Source organism: Micropterus salmoides, unplaced genomic scaffold, assembly GCF_014851395.1.
Source record: "Micropterus salmoides isolate LMB-PRFRI ecotype aquatic unplaced genomic scaffold, ASM1485139v1 Ms_hic_scaffold_14, whole genome shotgun sequence".
Classification (NCBI taxonomy): Eukaryota; Metazoa; Chordata; class Actinopteri; order Centrarchiformes; family Centrarchidae; genus Micropterus; species Micropterus salmoides.
This window is the reverse complement of record NW_024040485.1, coordinates 6,601,900-6,623,947: the sequence shown is the minus strand read 5'-3', so window position 1 is coordinate 6,623,947 and position 22,048 is coordinate 6,601,900. Positions and strand designations below refer to the sequence as shown.

General features: G+C 42.0%; 2 protein-coding genes across 2 annotated transcripts in view; both read left to right on the top strand.

Moving 5' to 3' along the window:
• LOC119901730 (acyl-coenzyme A thioesterase 5-like) overlaps positions 1-1,244 on the top strand; it is a 246,313-nt gene extending 245,069 nt beyond the window's left edge. The window contains exons 4-5 of the mRNA XM_038717359.1: positions 504-645; positions 731-1,244. Coding sequence (XP_038573287.1) covers positions 504-645; positions 731-1,050 — 462 coding nt within the window. The 3' untranslated portion in view covers positions 1,051-1,244. The remainder of the gene's footprint in view (positions 1-503; positions 646-730) is intronic.
• Positions 1-22,048, top strand: part of LOC119901727 (acyl-coenzyme A thioesterase 1-like) — a 252,914-nt gene that overhangs the window by 226,392 nt on the left and 4,474 nt on the right. The window lies entirely within an intron of this gene.

The following is a 22,048-nucleotide window of genomic DNA, read 5'->3' as shown; positions in this document are numbered from 1 at the left end:
GATTTCCATTGATAATTTGTGTGATTTTGTTGTCAGCACATTCAACTATGTAAAGAAAGGAGTATTTAATGAGATTATTTCATTCATTCAGATCTGGGATGTGTTATTTTAGTGTTCCCGTTATTTTTTGAGCAGTTTATATAATATACTGTATAATAAAATCATAATTTACTGTATGTGTTGATTATATTTTGTATTATGAATCTGAATGTGCAAGGTAACTGGTAACTAAAGTTATCAAATGAATGTAGTGGAGTAAAAAGTGCAGTATTTCCCTCTGAATTGTTGTGGAGTAGAAGTATAGTTGCAGACAATGGAAATACTCAAGTAAAGTAACACTTCTATTGGTTAACAGTATTTTAACATATACCTACAGTAGGCTACCTGACTGCAGATGTCACACTGCCGCAGGCAGGGAGGTGACAGTTGTGTGTTTGGTTTTGTCTGTCTGTGTGTGGTCTCTGTCTCTCCCTCTGGCCTCACCTTTCCTCCCTCTCCCTCAGGGCGGAGTTGTGGGCTGCACCACTGGGCGGTTCTCCCCAACTGCAGGCAATCTGCTGCTCACACACCTGTCTCCTGTCATCAGGACTGGCTTTTATACCCTGCCATCTTCTCAGTTCCTTGCTGAATTATTAAGTCTAGTTTGTGAGTGAAAATATGACCAGCTTTATCCTGCCTCCTGTTGCTTCTGTACCTGTTTTTTGACTCTGTATTCCTGTGCCCTGCTTAGTGTTCTTGGAGAACCCTGCTCTGCTCTCGTGCCGCTCTGTTACGGAAGACGGCTGGAGATTCCCCATCGCAAACTCACTTCTCTGCCAGCCCTATTTAACTGCCCTGCCAGGCCTCGCACTTACCTCCCACGCCACACCAGAGGAACCTTACCCCCAGCATCAAGCCTATCTCACCATATCTTGTGTCAAACTGTGTGAAAATCCTCCTGAGCCATGTTCTTGTCTGCATCTGGGTTCTGAGTCACGAGACAATAAAGCAAATTGTGGGCTATTCATTATTTATTTAGTTCTTTCAATCACAGGTGGAGACCATACATAAAGTGATCAAGAAAAAGGTCCTCAAGTATAGACTTACAAGGTATGTGTGTATATTTAAATGATTAATTATGTTGTTGGGGATGGAAACTTGTGAGGACAAAAAGCTGGTCCCCACAAGGATACCTACTTTTTCTTTCTTTCTTTCTTTCTTTCTTTTTTTTTTACTTTTTCCAAATAAACTACCTTGGTGTTTCTTCTGAAGTGTTCTTCTTCCTCTAAAACTATAGATGAATTGCAACATATATGAAGATTATAGATCCAGTAGGCAGCTGAGCAACAGAGAACCCTATGAAAAGAGAAGAGGAGGAGAACTAGAGAGAAAAAGATTGGAACACGGCTATGTTTGGCCACATAAACAAACAGAAGGTTTTCAGAAAGTTCACAGTAAGTAGGTAAGTCCATGTTTGTCAGTAGGAAAAACATTGACTTAGAACTTTGATTAAATGATCCTATTAAGTAGGTAAGTCCATGTTTGTCAGTAGGTAAAACATTGACTTAGAACTTTGCTTAAATGATTCATCGAGACTGAAACCGACCTGCTGGATGAGAGTATATGGTATGGTATAAGGGAATCCCAAAAGGTACATTTTAAATTTGTAAAGGCCCCAACGGAGTCAGACTGATATCAGTAGGAAGGTTATGTATCTGTGAGTTTGACAAATAGCTTTTGTTTCACACTTTGAACAAGGATTTTCATCTTTAATGTTTAAACCTCAACTCTTGGTTATGAAAAGCTTTTAACTGGCGAGGCAGTAGTTAGGGAAGCCCTGTATCTAACTGTGTTACAGTGACTGACACTTATTTTATTAAATATCGCCTACTATTAATTTTTTTTGGCCTCTGTGTCATTTAGCTTCAGTTTGACAGAATACTTGAACTTATGTTTGCATTGTGCAACACAGCCCTGTGCAAACAGAATTACATTAGGATTCAAGTAAATGATTTATTTAATAGCAGCCAGCATTACATTTACAGCTTATGAGACGAAGACAGGAAACACCTACAAGCGAAAGAGGTGGCGTAAGCTAGATAACAGTTCTGGTCTATCTCTGAGTGACATTTGTCAAGCTTTTATCGTCAGTCAATTCTGGATTCTTTTGGAAAAGATTTTCCTAACTACTTGGTCCTTCGAGCCAGATCCCAATATCCTTCCTCCAGCCAGGTTTGGGACCTGAAACCGTGCACAGGGGGAGTCAGAGATTCCTCGGGAAAGACCTCCTGCTGAATTGCTGTGACAACAGAGGCCAGGACCCGCTGGAAAGAAGAGGGTGACGGGATCCTACAGAGGAGACAGACTTACTGGACTCCCAGAGACCGGATTGTAGGTGAGGATAAAACATATAGTTACTTGAAAGACAGAAACTTGGTATTCAGATAGTGATGATATTCTGTTCCACTGGCTTGTTTCAGAGTGTTCATGAACCGACTCACTGTTTTAACCACACCCTCGACCTTGTTCTGGTATACGGTATTGAAATTGAACATTTAATAGTGTTCCCACAGAATCCCTCTTTATCGACCACTGTTTTATAACTTTTGAGTTTGTATTGCTGAACTACACGCCATTGGGCAAATAATTTCTATACAAGATGTCTGTCTGTAGCTAAATTTAAGGATGCAATTCCATCAGCTCTAAATTCATTATCAAGTCACAAAGTAACAGAGGACTCCTATGCTAATTTCAGTCCCTCCCAAATCAATCATCTTGTTGATAGTGCTGTAGGCTCGCTGCGAATGACACTCGACTCTGTAGCCCCTCTAAAAAAGAAAATAATAAAGAAAGCAGTTGCTAAACAGCAGTGTGACTTTCTACAGAGCAATAGTTTATTTGAAGATTTTCAGTCAGGATTTAGAGTTCATCATAGCACAGAGACAGCACTGGTGAAAATTACTAACGACCTCCTTATTGCATCAGACAAAGGACTTGTCTCTGTACTGGTTTTATTAGATCTTAGTGCTGCATTTGATACCATTGACCATCAGATCCTATTGCAGAGACTGGAACATTTCATTGGCATTGAAGGAACCGCTCTAAGCTGGATTAAGTCCTATTTATCAAATTGATTTCAGTTTGTACATGTTAACGATGAGTCCTCCATGCACGGCAAAGTTAGTCAAGGATCTGTCCTTGGGGCCCAAGCACCTCCGTGACGCATTATCTAAAAAAATAGTTTCCCTTGATGGCATCGCCCTGGCCTCCAGCACCACTGTGAGAAATCTTGGAGTTATCTTTGATCAGGACATGTCTTACATTAAGCAAATTTCAAGGACCGCCTTTTTTCACCTATGTAATATTGCGAAAATCAGGAACATCCTGTCTAAAAATGATGCAGAAAAACTAGTCCATGCATTTGTTACTTCTAGGCTGGATTACTGAAGAATGCTGCAGCACGTGTTCTGACAGGAACCAGGAAAAGAGATCACATTTCTCCTGTCTTTGCTTCTCTGCATTGGCTTCCAGTGAAATCCAGAATAGAATTTAAAATCATTCTTCTACCTACAAAGCTCTTAATGGTCAGGCACCATCTTATCTTAAAGAGCTCATAGTACCTTACTATCGCACCAGAGCACTGCGCTCCCAGAATGCAGGGTTACTTGTGGTTCCTAGAGTCTCCAAAAGTAGACTAGGAGCCAGAGCGTTCAGCTATCAAGCTCCTCTCCTGTGGAACCAGGTTCCAGTTTGGGTTCAGGAGGCAGACACCATCTCCACATTTAAGAGTAGGCTTAAGACTTTCCTCTTTGATAAAGCTTATAGTTAGGACTGGCTCAGGTGAGTCCTGAACCCTTAGTTATGCTGCTATAGGCCTAGACTGCCGGGGGACTTCCCATGATGCACCGAGCTCCTCTCTCCTCTACTTTCTCTCCCTCTGTATGCAACCTCATCCCATTATTGCATGTTACTAACTCAACTTCTCCCCTTTCCGGTAGTCTTGTGCTTTCTCGTCCCTCTCCTCTCTCCTCCTATCACTTCCTGCAGGTGTTTCTGGCTCTGGAGCTGTGGAGTCTGGATCTGTGGTTGTGGGTCACCTGCTGCCCCCATGTTCCTGCTTGACACCCTCTGCTACAACAACTATTGTTACTAGTCCTATTGTTATAATCATTAACATTACGATTATTATCATTAACACTACTATAAATATCTGTACCATTATTCATTTAGTCTATAGCAACATCACCTTTACTGTCTGTACCTCTGTGTGTATATTGTGTAGGCTGCCTCCCTCCCCTCTCTGTCCTTCCATCCCTCTCTCTTTCTCTCACTGTTCCTCTCTCTCTCTCTCCTTCACCCCCAACCGGTCGAGGCAGATGGCCGCCCACCCTGAGCCATGGTTCTGCTCGAGGTTTCTGCCTCTTAAAAGGAAGTTTTTCCTTGCCTCTGTCGCCTAGTGCTTGCTCTTGGTGGGAATTGTTGGGCTTCTGTAAATAACAGCACAGAGTATGGTCTAGACCTGCTCTTTTATGAAAAGCGCTGTGAGATAACTGTTGTTGTGATTTGGCGCTATATAAATAAAATTGAATTGAATAATCAGAGAAGCATAGTCCCAACTACTGACTAGAAAAGTAATGAGGAAAGATAGGGAACATGGGGTTCTGGGAGTCTAGGACTCTGCAGTAGTCCATAACCTGTGAAGAAGGCTACAGGAATTAATAACTCTGTGTGCATGTTGAAATTTCTGATGTAGGCTGAGAGTAATGGAGAGGAGAAATTCTGGGAAATTTCAATAGGCAGAGGTTGTCTTGTAAAAGGTTCCTTTTGTCTTGAATGTATTTCTGTTGTATTGTCTTAAATAGTAGGCGGACTCATCCCCACCAGAGATGAGCTCAATGAGGGTGGTGTCATCTGCAAACTTCAGGAGCTTAACAGACTGGTGACAGTACAGGGAGAAGAGCAGAAGGGAAAGAACGCAGCCTTGAGGGGAACCGGTTCTAATGGTCCTGGAATCAGAGACTGCAAACTCTGAGGAGTGGGAGGAGGGGATGGTGGACTGAAGCTGAACGGAGGAGTCATGGGGGATGGTGTCCAAATGACTCTCAAAGCGGCTGTAGAACTGGTTCAGATCATTTGCCAGGCAAGAGTCGTTGATGGAGTGGGGGCTTTGGGTTTGTACTTTGTGATCTGTCTGAAACCCCTCCAGACAGAAGTGGCGTCGTTCGTTTGCAGAGAACTGGTCCTTTAGCCTCTCGTTTAGCTTCTCGCACCTCCTTTCTAAACCTGTACTTTAACGCCCTGCATCCGGCCCTGTCTCCACTCCTAAATGTCTCCTCTTTTTCCAACCTAAGCTGTCGGAGTTTGGCTCTAAACCAGGGTTTGTCATTGTTATAACTCACCCTGGTGTAAGTTGGTGTACAGCTGTCCTCACAGAAACTGATGTAGGACATCACAGCATCAGTAAACTCATCCAGACTATTGGTAGCTGTCCTGATAACCTCCCAGTCAGTGCAGTCCAAACACACCATTTCAATGGTCCATTTTACACAATAAACACGTAGACATAGACACAATAAATATGAGTTAGGTTTGATCAATTTAACTACAAAGTAGATAATGCTTTAATAAAAAAATATAAAATATACTTTTCACTTTAAATATTTTTCCTTCTAAAATTTGCTGTGCCTGCCACAGGGTGCTACTTTTCCCCATGTGAAATAAGGACTAAATTGGGCATCTGCAGAGTGAATCAGGTGATTCATAACTTGTTCCTGATAGGAGAAATTGGACCTGTTACAACCTTCCCTCTCTCCCCTACTATGGGGAGGAGGGATATTGAGTGACGTGAACAGGCGTTTTGATAAAACTGCTCAGCTATTTTGATACAAACTTAATTCCATTCTTCAGTCAATATTTAGAAATCTTTGTGAGATAGTTTGTGGTATATTGTATGTATATAGCTTTGCTCTGTGCCTTTCTCTCTCCTTCTGCTTACTAACCCCACATGCACACACCACGTGATCTCTGAAGCTAACCAGACCTGTGACCCACAGTAGGCTAGCATCAGAGTGCGTCCCCATTTTTTTTAGTTCAGGGGAGAGAGATTTTCCGCCATCTTGATCTTGAAATGAATGATGATGATGGTTTGAACCGCCATCTTGATTCCAAAATCAGCTGGCCTCTAGCACAACCGGATCTGGCACCACCCACATGGTTGGATCCTTCCCCCTCCTTTGTCTCTCACACACACACACACACAACACACAACACACACACCACACACACACACACACACACACACACACACACACAAATGCTTGCTGGATTGTTGTATATTTTTGTAAGATTTGTTTATTGACTTTATTTCATTTTTGCTTACAATAGTTAATAGTGATTTACTTAAAGTTATTGATCATTGATCTATGCTTGAGTTGAATAAATCCTATTATAATTTTAAGAAGTCGTTGCCTATGATTATTTATGTATAATGTTGTAGTAAGAGTTGGTTGCCACGGCCTGTGTGCGGATTCACCCTTCTGTGTTTGCCATCTATAGGTGGACAAACCCCATTTTAGACTGATCATACTTGGCTCATATTTGGTTATTGGTCCCTGATCCCAGGGTGGTGAGAGAGAATTATACATGACATTCCATCAAACTCATTTTTGACAGCTATTTCCGGTCCCACCACCCCCACCGGATGTCTGTATGTAACTGATAAGAGGGGGTGCATCCGGTCCCGCCCCAACCGGAAATATGTCTGTATGTAACTGATAAGAGGGGGTTCATCCTGTCCCACCCAAACGGAAATATGTCTGTGTGTAACTGATAAGAGGGTTGCGTACATCCTTCCATTGTGTGTTTTTCATTGATTTAAAGACTTTATTAAGTAATACAACTTGAATGAATTAACTAGGAGGTGTTTGTGACAATAAATTTATCATTAAAAACGTATAGCAGTGAGTTATAAGTAAGGAGGAATCTCCGGGCCAGCAAAGGATCAGTAGGAGGTTTCTTTGGAATCAAGTCAGTCTTTATTATTAAACAAGTGACGAATAAATTGAAATAATGACAGTAAAGCAGTAAAATGGTATAACGGTGAGTAAAAATTAAACAGCATTATAAATTACCTTCAACAGCATGCAGCAAAATAAGAGTGAGTTCCAAAATTAAACTTTGTAAAATCTTTGCTAAAGCTTTGTGTGACAAACTTACCATCATTAAAGAACTAAAGAATAAAATGAAATAATTACAGTAAAATAGTATAACAGTGAGTTAAAATTAAACAGCATTTTTTAATTACCTTCAACAGCATGCAGCAAAATAAGAGAGTGTTCCAAATTACTTTGCTATTGCTTTGTCTTACAAACTTGCCATCATTATCACTCCAAAGCTGTAGCCTAGTCTTAAACTTGTGAGTCTTAAAACTTTAATCCTTCTAGAGTCTGTGTTCCTTCTTCTCTGTCCTCTCTCTTTCTGGTGTAGCATAGGCTGTGGGTGAATTGAGGAATGTGATCCACCCCCGCACCTCCCTCTGTTTTCTCAACGAGTCGTGTTGGTGAGTCGTGTAACACCTCCCTCTGTTTTCTCAATGAGGCGTGTTGTGTGTTTAACTGCCATCCTCACGTAATCTTGTAGACCAGTTATTAACTATGGTTATCTATAACCCAGACTCCGGATGTTAAAAAACGGTCTGGTTTTATCAGACAGAGTTCGTGAGTTTGTTTTTGAAACAGGAAGCTATTTTTATCTGCCGGAGACAAGAGTTTAAATAATAATCTGGTTGTACCAGAAGTAACGGTCCCAACCCCTCATCAGTTATCTCCCACATGCCGTCATATACAAAATAAGGGGGTGGGCAGAGTTTCCATGAGCCAATGATAAGAGACTAGGAGGGGTTACCATAGGCCAATGATGGGAGTCTGTGAAAATAAAAGGAGTCCATTTAGTCATTCAGAAACATATAACGAAACTATTCCAAAACAACCTAAACATGAGCAAGAGAGCAGCCAATTCGAAGATGATCAGCCAGACACCTGTAATGAGTTATCAAAATTCAACCCCAGGAGGAGCCCCAAAGAAACGAGTGTTGTACTTGAGTCGGATCCAGACGCCGCCCCCGATACACTTCATGAGGAATGGAATTTAGATTCAGGACGTGTCTGGGGGTATGCATTCAATTATGATGTAAATGTACTTTGTTTTTACCAGTTGGAGAAAGGTGAAACATTTGGACCCCTCACAGCAAAAGCAACGCTCACATCAACGGACTGGGCTGTGTTGGTTTTAAACAATCTCAAAGCCGCAACGTCCGAGGAACCTGCTACAAAAGACAAGGAGACTCAAACAACTGTGAGAATCAAGCAGGAAGTTCCACCCGTGTTTGTTCCTAAAAAATTGTTTCCTGTAGTGTTTGGGAGACAAAAAGCTCAGCTTCCGGTAGATGGTTCTACCGTGCAAGCCATCAGAAGAGTGAAGGAGATGAAGCCTTGGATGAATTTGTCTTGCAGTATTTCAACACTGAATGTGGCGTGTTTCAGACTTCATTAAGGATACCTGTCGAGGTTTGGATGGAAATGATGTTTGAAAAAGCAGAAAAGCTAAAAGATCTCTTCAAAAAAAGTCAGACCTCCTGGGAGATTCTGCAAATGAAAAAGACTCTAACGTTCACAGAAGACTCCTCCTCCAACAACGCCCCCTAAGCCTGCCCCTAAGAAAACACAATTTAAAGGAGGACTAAATCTGAAATACCATGTCTTCGAGCCAGCAGACTCATAGAAAAAGCAACTCTCTACCTCTTCTACCACATCCGGGTCAGAGGAGACAACTACCCCTTCTACAACACATCTGGTGATGACCCAATTTAGCATGAGCAATATGCCTACTTGGTGGTGTATGGATCGAGAGCATGAGAGCCCGATACTAATCCTGCATCAGCAGCAGCAACACAGCAGGCCCAGGGCACCACTTCCAGTCCCTCTGCTTCACCACCACCACTAGCAGGGCTGCCAGTGACCCCTTTCATGCTAGACACGGACTCTGGTTGCATCTCCCCTCTTTCACCACCTCCATCACCCTACTGGCCCTCTTCTCCTTCTTCGACATCCTCGACTCCGAGCGCCTCACCACCAGACTCTCCCAAAAGAACAGATGAGCCTGACGGGGTGCTCTCTGCCGGTGAAACTGTGGTGCTTCGACTGCTGAAGAAAGTTCTATTTAGATATAAAAATGCCAGTCACACACATTCATACACTGAGCCTAAGTGCTCAAACGGAAACTAACATTCACACTCATTCATACACTGGCGGAATAGCTGCAATTCGGGGTTCAGTATCTTGCCCAAGGACACTTCGACACGCAACTAGGGGAGCCAGGGATTGAACCGCCGACCTTCCGATTAACGGCCAACCCGCTCTACCTCCTGAGCCACAGCCCCCCCTAGATATAGAAGTTCCATTTGTAACGGTTGTAAGACGGCCCACCGAGCCAGATGCAACACGAGTGTCTGTTTGACATGCCTGACTACTTCCTCCGGCGGCATTATGATGAGGTGTTAAAGCGGCTCTGGACGGATCGTTTCATTGCTACCATTCAACGGGCGCTTCATGCGCAAAACATCCAAGTGTCTGTATACAGGGTCCATGGTGCTACCGAGGCCTTTCTTCACAACCTCAAAATGACACGACGCATCGGTGAGAAAATTGACAAATTGTACGACATGTTGATCGGAGAAGATGAGGCCAAGATCAAGGAGATGAATGAAGTTGCGGACTTTTGGAAGGGAAAAATTAATTCATAATGGGTAATTATTGTAGAAAATATGTTACATATTGTTGATTTTGTGAGTTATTGTGTAAAAAATTTTAAAAATAAATAAAAATTACCTTGACTGAAGTGATAAGATTGCATAATAATATTTACCATATTGTAGGAGGGAGTGTATTGAAATTAACATTGACTGTGTTGAGAGGATGATGTTTGTGAAAACTAATAATAATAAAAAATCATAAAGACCCTTGTATCCCGTTGTTGTTTTCAAATACCCTCAAAGAGAGCAGCAGGAAACATGTCTGAAAAACGAATTATAAAAAAGTGTATTATAATCCATCACATCCGGCTAGTTTTGGCGGAGTAGACAGACTCCATAAGCGTTACAGGATGAAATGGGAAAAAAAGTAAATGTAGAATGCGTCAAAGATTTTTTATCTGAGCAGGATTCATATACTTTGCATAAACCTGCCAGGATACATTTAGTAAGAAATAGAGTTTTTGTACCACGACCCCTAAATCAGTTTCAGGCGGATCTTTGCGATATGCAGGCTTTGGCTGAACACAATGATGGCTTTAATTATTTATTAACAGTAATTGATGTTTTTTCCAAACGGGCATATGCTAGACCCTTGAAGAAAAAAACAGGGGTGGAGGTCTCTAAGGCATTTGAGTCTATTTTAAAAGACAGCCGGACCCTGAAAAGTTACAAACGGATGCGGGTAAAGAATTCTTTAACAAGACTTTTGAAAGATTAATGACAAAACAAGGTATTAATCATTTTGCAACGGCCAGTGACTTAAAAGCGTCAGTGGTTGAAAGGTTTAACCGTACGCTAAAAACGCGAATGTGGAGGTTTTTTACAGCTACAAACACCCGTAGATACTTGGATGTCTTACAGAAATTGCTTGAAAGCTATAATAATAGCTATCATAAAAGTATAAAAATGACGCCTATGCAGGTCACGTCAGAAAATACCTCTCAAGTGTTTGAAAACCTGTACGGTACATTTCCTATTCAGCGCAAAAATGATTTAAAGATGAAATTTAATGTAGGGGATTTGGTAAGAATATCAAAACTGAGAGGAGTGTTTGATAAAAAATATCAACAGAGTTATACAGATGAACTTTTTACAGTGACAGAATGCATTCCTCGTCAACCCCCGTTTATAAACTGAATGATTATGACGGAGACCTATACAGGGTACATTCTATGAAGCGGAGTTGCAGAAAGTTTTGATTTCTAAGGACAAAGCATTTCCGGTTGCAGAAATCTTAGAGGAACGTAGTATCAGGGGAGAAAAGAAATGCTGGTGCGCTGGAAAAACTGGCCTGAGAAGTTTAACAGCTGGGTCAAAGCAAGAGACCTAAAAAATATATAAAAAACAGATACATTGGATTTGTAGTCATTACAACATGGATCAAGCCTCCGGAGAGGGGTTTTACGTGACTTTACCTTCCAACGCCAGTCTTGAAGTATTTAAAAATAATACGAGCTCTAGCTACCATGTAGATTTAGCACAGCATCTTAATTTAGAGGGACGGTGGCAAGTGGCCTTGACAGAGATTTCATATCCGCATACCTGGTTTAACATATCTAATGGGGATGCCTACTTTGATTGGAGGAATAAACCCTCAGAAGGAGAGTCAGACAGTGAGGTCCACCGTCAGAGGTTTAGGGGAGGATATTATCACAACATAGAACAGCTCAGGCTCGAGCTGCATGCATTTCTTAGAAAAATTGGCTCCGATATTTATTTTCTCTTTAGTACCATTCAAAAGAGATTTGAATTTCAGGTAGGGGGGCAATTTCACCTCCGTTTTTATCCTCCTGTTGCTTACATGTTGGGGTTTGAACCGGGGAAATGGTTACAGTTCAATCAGAGGATGGCACCCTACCCAGCAGATATAAAAGCTGGTATGTCCCATCTATATGTCTACAGTGATCTGGTTCGACATCAGCTGGTTGGCGATACATACGCTCCGCTCTTGAGAACGATCGATATACAAGGAACATACGGGGACGTCATCACACAATATTTTAATCCCCCCTGCTACCTTCCAGTGATCAAGAATCACATTGAAAACATTCACATAGAGATTAAAACGGATCAAAATACACCGGTGAAGTTTACCTTTGGAAAGACTATTGTGAAACTCCATTTTAGACCTTCAAAAAACTTTGCATCTTCTGTGACAAAATGATACATCATACCCGCGATCCTCACCGTTTTGGGAGCTATTATGAAAATCAAGTAGGGGGTGCTCTCCCTGGTTTTAGCGGGGCTCCCATGATGTACGGGAGAGGCATAGGGTCTATATTCTCAAAATTATTTGTTTTGTTGCGCCGCTGATGAAAAGAGGTTTTGCCATTGCTAAGCCTCATCTTAAATCAGCCGCTAAAAACATAGCCTCTACACACCTGCGTTTGAAAATTACGAATGCGGATGGATCAGACCTGGCTGATGATGCCTCTGTGGGTCTCATCAATTATCCCCTAAATACAATCTTCAGCCAATGCGACGTTATTTTGGGAGATAGACTGATTTCACAGTCCAGCGCTACGCACCCCTACAGAGCAATGATCGAAACCCTGCTCAACTATTCTGAAGATACTCTAAAAAGCCAGTTCACCGCCGGATTATTTTACAAAGACACAGCGGGGTCTATGGACTCAGTGGTGATAGATGATGGGCCAAACAAAGGATTAGTACAGAGAGCTCAATTCAGTGAAGAATCTAAGGAGGTACACCTGTTGGGCCCTCTTCATAGTGACATTTTTTTCAGCGAGAGGCTTCTCCTGAACTCTGTGGATTTAAGAATTAAGCTAACCAGGGCTAGCGATGCCTTTTCTCTCATGGCTGGGGCTGCCAGTACTTACAGATTAAAAATACTGGGGGCCTCTCTGTTTGTTAAGAAAGTCACTGTATCCCCAGCAGTGCGATTAGGTCATGCATCGGCCTTAATGAGGGGCCCTCTACCCCTTATCCCGTGTGAATGTCAAAACCTATTCTATACCCGCGAATTCACGGATATGCAACCAAGAAAATCTCTTCCTAGGAACGTTACCTAAATATCTAGTTATTGCCATGGTAAACCACGAAGCCTTCACAGGAAAGAGAGACCTGTCACCCTTCAATTTTATACACAATGATGTAGAATACATGGCACTGTGTCAGGACGGGAGACAAGTCCCAGCCAAAGCTTTCCAGCCTCAATTTAACCACGGGTTGTCTGTCCGAGAATTTTATAATATGTTTACCGCCACAGGGAGACATCTAAAAGATTTACCTCTGAGCATCAACCGGGAAGAATTTCAGCAAGGTTACTCTTTGTTTGTTTTCAACCTCAATGCCAGTGAAGACAGCGACGCTTTGTCAACCATTTCCAACGGGAGTTTAAGACTTGAAATGAGATTCCGAGTGCCCTTACCTCATACCACAACTCTCATTGTTTACGCTGTTACGAATCTATTCTGGAAATAAATTCAAAACGACAAGTGTTGGTGGACTATTACTAAAGCAATATGAACAACCATGAATTGGAAGGAATATTGCGACATTTACTTGGAGATTCCTTTTGTGGCGTGTGGGCTTCGGATCAGTTACCTTTACTGAGACAGTCCTTTAGACTACCTGCTTATATGATAGTTAACACCCACCCTGCACACGAGCCTGGGGAGCACTGGCTGGCGCTCACTCTTGAGGAAGGTCAGAAAGCTAGCTTTTTTGATTCTTTTGGATTCTCACCAGAGTTTTCACATTACCCCAAAGTATCTTGGAATTTTAAAAAAACGCTGTGAAACCATTTCATATCATACACATCAGTTTCAGCATACACTGTCTACATGTGGTCAGCATTGTGTGTTCTATTTGTGTCATCGAGCCTGCGGTCTATCTTTTGAGAATGTGCTGTCTTTGTATCATGATGATTTTACAAGAAATGATTCTATGGTATCCAATTTTGTGAAAAAATATCAACGTTGTATGAGGCAACAAAGAGCCGCATCTTTTCACCACACAGTTTGTTCTTTACAAATGTTCAAAGACTGTTACAAGTTATAAATAAAGATGAATCTTGAGACAAATAACTTTAGCTTGAATTGTTTTTATTATGGGTTAAAATTAAGCCATCGTGGAGCAAGGGGGGTGAGTTTCTTTCTTTTTTCTCTTCTTGAGGGTGGCGAGGCGTCCACCTCTTCCCACTGGGGGGTTAAAGATGCTCGTCTGTGTTTTCTTCCCTTCTTAAATAGTAAGGGCGTGTCTCATCATCCTCTCCATCCCTGCGAGGGGCACGGGGTGTCTGCTTTTTCCTTCTTCCCCTCTTTATCGGCAGGGACATCACCTCCTCCTCATCTTCCCGGGGTCCTACCGTTTGAAGTTGCCTATATTGCTCTCGAGCTTGAGGGTTGCTCATCATTGATAAAGGGATGTTGAGTTCTGACAAAGTATTCAAAAAACCTGTCCACCCTTAGGAGGCTGGGATTTTTTAAGAGACACGGTCAGACTTTTAAACAAGTCAAGCAGGTGTGAACCTTTCACAACATCTCCGTTATACACAAACTCTCCCTGGGAGTCCACCCACCTCGGCTCTTGGTTAATTTCTTTATGATGTACTGTGCATTGTTACGATAGCGAGCCGGCAAGTTTTGTACAACCTCCCTTGCTGTTTCATCCAGTTTCTTGTCTTCTTCTTCTTCTCTCCTCCTTCTACTCGCTGCTTCAGTGCCTCAGAATCTTTAGCTACTGTCAGAGTAATGTGGCGTTCTTCCTTCTCTCCTTGTTTGACCAGAGCTAGGTATCTTTGCAGCAGGGCATTGTATTTCTTAATTTTTTCATAAGCGTTCATACCATCCTCGTTTAGTATTGCCCTCATTTTTTCATCCAAATCATTTTCTACCGTATGTCTCATTGTTTCAGCGTTGGATGCAGATGGTACAGAATGATTCAGCCGGTTTAGTTGCTGAGGCGTCACCAAAAACATTTTCTGACTCATGATTTATCTATTAATTAGCCCTCCCAAAATGACAGGAAGGATTGTTGAAAGAAGAGGTAACAGAAAGCCTCCAGACTGTTTTGTCAGAGCCTTATGTTTGGTTTTAAGACTTGTTTTTTTATTAGCCAGCAACCTTATAATTTTCTTTTGTTTTTTGAGTTTGTTATATTGAGCTGAGGTCATAGGAATGTTTCCTTTTAAAAGATTCAAAGAGAGTTCACACAAAGACTGAAGAAAGTCCGATGAGCAATTGTTGAGAATATCTTTACGCTTTTGAGGCGTGGCGTGACATAAAGCCCTCAGTAAAGGCGCATTCCTTTTTAAACGTGCTGACATGTTGGATCAGGACTAGGAAGATAGACAACGGGCCACTGGTGGGTAGTACTCCTGATCTTAGTCTGTAAGTTTCTGGGCAACTAGGTGAGGTCCAAGATTAAATACCCGTGAGGATCTTTGGTAGCATCTTCAAAACTTTCTAAGAAAAAGGCTTTTCGTCCGGGAAATATTTGTTGAGCTAATATACTCATCTGTAATCTATCTCGAGGGTTTTTAAACAAAACCAAATAGTTACTATTTAAACTAATTGTCCTACTGTGCTTTCCACGGTGAAATACATTTTGAGTCAACATGATGACACTCATTTTTTTGTGGTGCCTGTACTGTGTGAAAATTTTCACAACTTCAGGGTGATCAGAGGCCTGGAAAATGACATCATCCAAAATTATAAGATGATCTTGATCAGGTGGGAATAGAATTTCATCGTCAAAAGAATCAGGCAATCCTTCAACAAATTTGATCTTTTTATTCTTCTGTTGCAGTTCAGTGTACATCGGTTGATAAGAAGTAAAAATCCAAACAATATTACTAGGCATGTTGTCGATGACATGATTACAGGATTCCAACACAGACTTTACAAAATAAGTTTTACCGGACCCGCTTGGCCCCACAATTTGACAGGAGAAAGGTGTTCTTAGTCTAGGGTCAAACTCAATTTCATTGGATGAAAACATTATTTTTTTCTTCAATAGCCAAAAGGCAGGGTTTGACCTTGGCTCAGTAACCGTCTCTTGTCATACACCACTCTAAACTTTTGCTGGAATGATGAGTTTCTAAGGAAAAACCCCTTTTATCTCGTACAATATTGTGCTGAGGTGTTTCAATGACACCACCATCATCAGAGTTTAGCACATAATTCTCCACCAACTGTTTGACACTGTTAAAGTTAACTTGTTCACAACAATCATGCGTTTGAGTGATACCCTTTACACGAAGAACTACTTTGTTGTTACGAGTCTGGTATGCATAACTTTTAGGACCCGCGGCCGCGAATTCTTTTATGCTATCACCATCTAACTCATCAGTCAAATCGCCCATGTAATTACCCAGGTCAAGCCGTCTCTCCCCCTTTTTGTGACATAGATAATACTGTCTGTATCATAATACAAGACCCTCTCCTGCAGCTGCTCCAAATAACTGTACAACTTTAGACGCCCATAAGCTGTGGTGAAAGCAGCTATAAAGACGTTGTCTACCTTGTTTGGAGGGGCAATACATTGCTCACCATAACTCCACTGCAACAATGCTGTTTTGTCGTTGACAAAGGAAAAGTATTTAACTTTATATTTTCCAGAAAACATAAAGTTAAAAAACTCTTCAGGGTCAGTGATTAGTTTAGTCTGTGTCTGATTCGAGTGTTGTGCAAATTTCCCCCAGAATGTGTTGAGACATAATTTGGAGACTTGTCTTTTTGCAGGATTCGGATGAATTTTAGACGCATCCAGCAAAACACCCTGATTGGTCTGATAGTTGTTGTGAACTCAACCAGACGCACTTCAAAGAAGGTCAGATGGTGTCAAAAGAGGGAGGGAAGTTTCCCTCCCCGAGAGTTGACCTTTTCACATGTAAAACCCAGAGACATCGCCTAGTGTTGGTAAGGACCGAAAGAGACTCAATCAGACAATGAATCGCTTAAGGATTGTGTATTCAGAGAGCCTTAGTGAACCTTTCTAGCCGTAAAGGTGTCACTAAAGACAGTCCACAGGACAGGAAAAGGGGCTGATCTGACCCCTTCTCCCTCCAGCAGGTCACCTCCAGCCTCAACCTGACTCTTTTCTCTCCACAGAACGGCTGAGCCATAAACCACCATTTCATTCTCTGATATCCTGTGCGATAAGCCAGGAATGCAGAGAAGAAAGACCATAAAATCCCCTGTTACTCGAACCAAGCAAGGTTCCAGTATAACTGTGTTTATTCTGTTTAAATAATAACCTTGCTAAGTGAGCAGCAGTGTTAGCCTCTGAGTTTAGTAAGTAATAACCCTGTTTTTATCCTTTAGTGATGTTTGAAGACTAGCAGACCCATAAGAAAGTAATCTTGAACTAGTTTTCTAAACTCTTTCTGTGTTGTCTTAAGTCATTCCTGTTACTCCCTAGTAATCACTGTCTATTCAATGCTAACTAATGCTTTAGTTAGATGTTTCATATACAATTTCTTACTAAATTATCCATGGAAACGCTCGTAGGCATCACCAGCCTCTCAGTTAAAGTGGAATGTCTACTCTTTTCTTGTGTGACCCGAGCGCCACCAAGGGGACAAGAAAGGTATAACACGCAAGTGTTTAAAACTCGGCTTACACTGACAGAATTGTTAAGTAGGCCTAACTATCACCATGTAATTGCATAAACGAAATTTTACTGTCATGCTTACATCTAAATTGTCTCATGAGTTAAAACCAGTAACCAGCAAGTATACTGAGGACATGTAATCAAGGTTTGTTTACGTTTATATAACCATTATAACCTTTTTCCATAGTGTTTAGCCTTGTTTTAACTGTCTTTATCCGAATGTTCAGAACTAAGTGTTTTTCCAAATCTCGATATTGTGGAGAGAGAGATCAAAGAGAAATACGCGCAACGTATATTTCTTTATCCCAAAAAGTTAACACCTTAGCGACGTTTGGGAGATCATCCCCAAAATGACGTCACTACCTAGCGGAATCAATAAAAGGCCTTGCTGTCTTTTGTTCTAGCTTCTTCTTGCCTCTTCAAAACTCTTCGTTTAAACTTTCTTGAAACTAAACGTATACGTTCTCTTAACTTCCTTTACTTTTGAAATTCCGATTTTTGTTTCGTACTTAAATCTCCTTCAGACGAGCTGAGAAAGCTACGACCCTGAATTCCAAATTTCTCAGCGGAGATTTGATTTTCTTTATTTTGTTTGGAGCTGCCTGTTTAACCTCAGCAACGTTAAATAGCCGATATTCCCGAGGCCTCGCGAACCTACGGTGAATGTGTGAGTTTATTTGATTTTGTTGTTGCAACCTCATCCGACCGTTGTGAGCAACTTTGGACCAGAAACTCAGAAGCCTTCATTTATGGCCTTGAATAAATGAAAATACGGCTCTAACGGCAAAACCCTGAGTGTGCCCTATAGCGACACCAAACGAACTGAGATCAGAGCAAAAGCCTTGGTTGACAGCCGTTGCTGCAAGCGCTTCCCACAAGAGGACTCCGGAACCAATCCACTGGTTTCAACCCAACTTGAAAACGCCACTGGGGTCGGGCCAGAACCGACTTCCCGAGCCAACCGGCAGTCGAGCCTTGCCACGGGACCGGCGGCAACGGTAGGCCAAAACAAACAACACTCTGTGACTCGTTGGTGTTCTATGGGCTCCATCCACAGTTAATAACCCTTAGATTAGACAAACAAATCTGCAACCCAATTTCGGTCATTCGTTCCCTCATACTCGTAGAATTCTCTCCCTCTACAATATAAACTGAAATTCCATCGAACCTTACATAGGCTACCCTTTTTAGTACCTCCTTGTTGTCATATTAACTGTTATCCCTGTAATATCACCACATTTACCCACAATTGTACCCTCTTCTGTTAGTTAATAAATTCACTTTGAGCACAGCGATGTATGTGTGTGTGTTATTCAGAATCTAGAGTCCCTATACACAAAACTTACACTCAGATCTGAGACTGACTGATTGACCTTACGATTTCAGAATAACAACTAATGAATTAACCGAACTCGGTATAATTCTCAGGCTATACTCAAGGACCTAAAGCCTTGGGCGGACAAGCAAATCTTTAGGTGGTGCTCCTAATTTCGAGGTATAAAATTAATATTCCCGGAAATATTAATTTTCATAACTGCATTAAAATTTTACGTAGCCGAGGTCTGCTACATAGTCTTTGATGTACTTTTCTCGGGCTGCCTGATCTTTGGCTTCAGGGGGTAACCTGAGCTTCCTGTTTACCCTTCAGAAAAGTGTGCATGTACTGAACAAAAATCGAGTCACTCTGTCTATCAAATTGCCATACCTCTGTGATCTCAGCTACCCGATACCCCATCTCCAAGGCCTTGTTAAATTCAGGAGTGACCCAGACCCCTGTCATCACTCTGTCCTCATCACTGTGTTGACATGGACCCTCCTGAAAATTAAGTTCAGCGCAGGTGCGAAGAGTGTGAAGACAAGTTTACCAGCTGCAGTTCTATATGGCAAAACATGAAAAATAAACCCTGTGGTGGACAGATTTTGGCTCTGATTATTCCAAAGTAGCTTTGGGGTTCTTTGAAATCTTTGTAGATTATTTTTGGGTGCCCCAAAGGATAGGGAAAGTTACAGTTGACATAGGGATACAGCGATGTCACATCAAAGTAGTCTACCGTTTCATTAGCACCCGCAGTGTGTCTCAACTTTACTGCACAGGTTCGACCCCCATACAAAGCTTCGCGGGGTGAGAGAGGTTGAGGAGCTTTATACTGATTGAGAAAATCTTTTAACCCCTGATGTGATTTTTCTTCTCGGTCCATGTGTGCTCTCTCATGACAATCACTTTAGCATTGTGGATGGCCTGTAACTCACGTAATTTCTCCTCGCTCCTCGCATGCAACTCCTCAAAAGGGTGGCCGGTCAAAGGATTGGTCTCATGAGCTTTGAAACAACTCGGACAGCCATGGAAAAAACATCCCAGAAACTCCCATACATATTTCACACCTTGGATCTCTGCAAAACCATCTACAAAGTATTTTCCTAGTTGTTTTTCCCCCTCATTTAAAGCATGTTGAATGAAGATGTTTTCGGTGCTCGCCACCCATTGCAACCACTGAATGCCTGCGTTCAAATACGTTTTGAACTGGCGTGTGTAGTTATCGGGTCGGGGATGGCCAAACTTTTAGGAGGAAGGAAGTTGGTCACAAACACTTTCATGCATGCAGATGCTATAGTCGCACGGCTAAAGGGTCAACCGCTGTTTCTTCAATATACTGTTTTCTGAACAGCTTGCATCCCTCTGCGAGAATCTCAACATCGTTTTCACAATAGAGGCGGCCTCTCTCATGAAATCAAATGTACCGCGGCACGCCGTCTCGTACCAGGTGTTAAAGTCTTTCAGCTGTACCGTAGTCATGCGTTCTGTACCGTACATTTTTGGCTCCGGGTAGGGACCTGTGTAGGTCAAATGGGCAGGTGAGCTAAAATTATGGGGAAAATAGCCTTTAATTCTGTCATCGAAACCGAGAGCTTTTGGCATATCGGCTAAACGCATGGAAAGAAAGGACAGTGAGTCAATGTATTTTTGATTAAAATCAGGATCTGTCATACAGATGACTTTTGAACCTTGCAAAATCAAAGAGGGTTTTAATGCTTGTTCAAGCATGGCGTTGAGGAGTAGGTAGGAGTCAAAACCTCGAGCATTGTGAGCAATAAACACAGCATTTTTGTACAGAGGGCGTCTGAAATGCATGAGAAACTCGTTGGCACAATTTCTGCCTTGAGAGCTCCATGTTTTGCCATCTAACGTTTTTGTACACACCAAAAAGGGTATGTGAACACCATTTTCATTGACGTATGTTTCAAAATCATAAAACACCAATTTTTCTGTGTGTTTTGTTTCAGGTGGTAGTGTCTGGATGTAGCATTGGTGCATCTCACTCTTATCTGTAACGTCAGAGGTCAAATTCTCACCACAGATTTTACACTTCACCGCAGGACATGTGTGTGGTTTACCTTCACCACTCATCGCTGAGTAGTAAAGCTGTGCACATTTGTTACATTTTTTGTACAAGGAGCACGTGCTGGCGAATTTTTTGGCTCTGGGCCTCTCTGTAGGCTCTTTGTGCTTTGTCAGACAGAATTCTGAACGACATGTCCTGTTACACTCTTTACACACAATAGGTTGGAACCCCTTCTGATTACAGGTAGGGTCATAGCAAACGGAACAATGAGCAGGGCATCGGTGACTCAGCACACAGTTGTACCCTGTGTAACAGTACTCACACAGATATGGGGAACCCAGAAAGGCCTTTAGATTTTTTATACCATAGTAGTGGTTCTGAAAGAGAAACAAAAATAGGGTTTTACTCTGTCTTGGGCTTTTGGTCATGAATTTACAGAGGGCCCTATCGTCATCTCCTCTATAAAACACTACAATTTTGCAGTCCAAAGCACGTTCAAATCGTGTGATGTCGCTTAAGGCTACAGGTGTCTGATCATCCATTCCCACTTTGTTTTGAATCTCTCTGCCGCATTCAAGAGCCTGTCTATCGTTGAGGAGGGGATGTAGAAGATGAGCCAGACAGACGGCGAAACACAACTGATTCCCCTCGTTTTCTACAATGTACAGAAAGATTTCGCTTTGTAACATTTTATCCACCATTGCTCTTTTACCCGCGCCTGTAGGGCAGGTGATCACTTGGAGAACCAGTTCTAGATCACCATCTGTCATAATGGTCCAATTGGATTGTACAATGCGAAGCAAAAGTCTTTCAAAACCTGCTAAATTGTCAACATCACCATCCTGTAAGATAACTGATACATTATTACGGAGATTTTCACCTCTTAGCTCCAACTGCACCACATCTTGGGGTCTCCTGTGTGACAAGGCTTGTTGTAAAATCGCATCTACCTGCTCCAGTGTACCATTGTAAAACTGAGCATAATCCACTACACCCTCTGCATTGGTTGGAGAAGGAAAGCGCAACACCTGACGTATTTCATAATTACAGAATCTATGTCGTGATATGACTCTTGCTTGAGGTGCCACAGGGTCATTATTTTGAGTCACACTGCCCCCTTGCTGTTGCAAGGGAGGAGTGTTGGCTACCTGCTCCGTGAGGGGGGAGTTAATGGGGACTGATAGGTCGAGGATGTAGAGGGGGTTAAGGCAGGGATTGCATTATTTTCAAGCTCGGAGAAAGCATTTTGTATTTGAATCAAGGGTCTGGAGACACACATGAGTTTAAGACAGGAATATGCTCAGGCTCGGGTAAAGAGGGGATGTTGTTTTGGTTAAAGGGT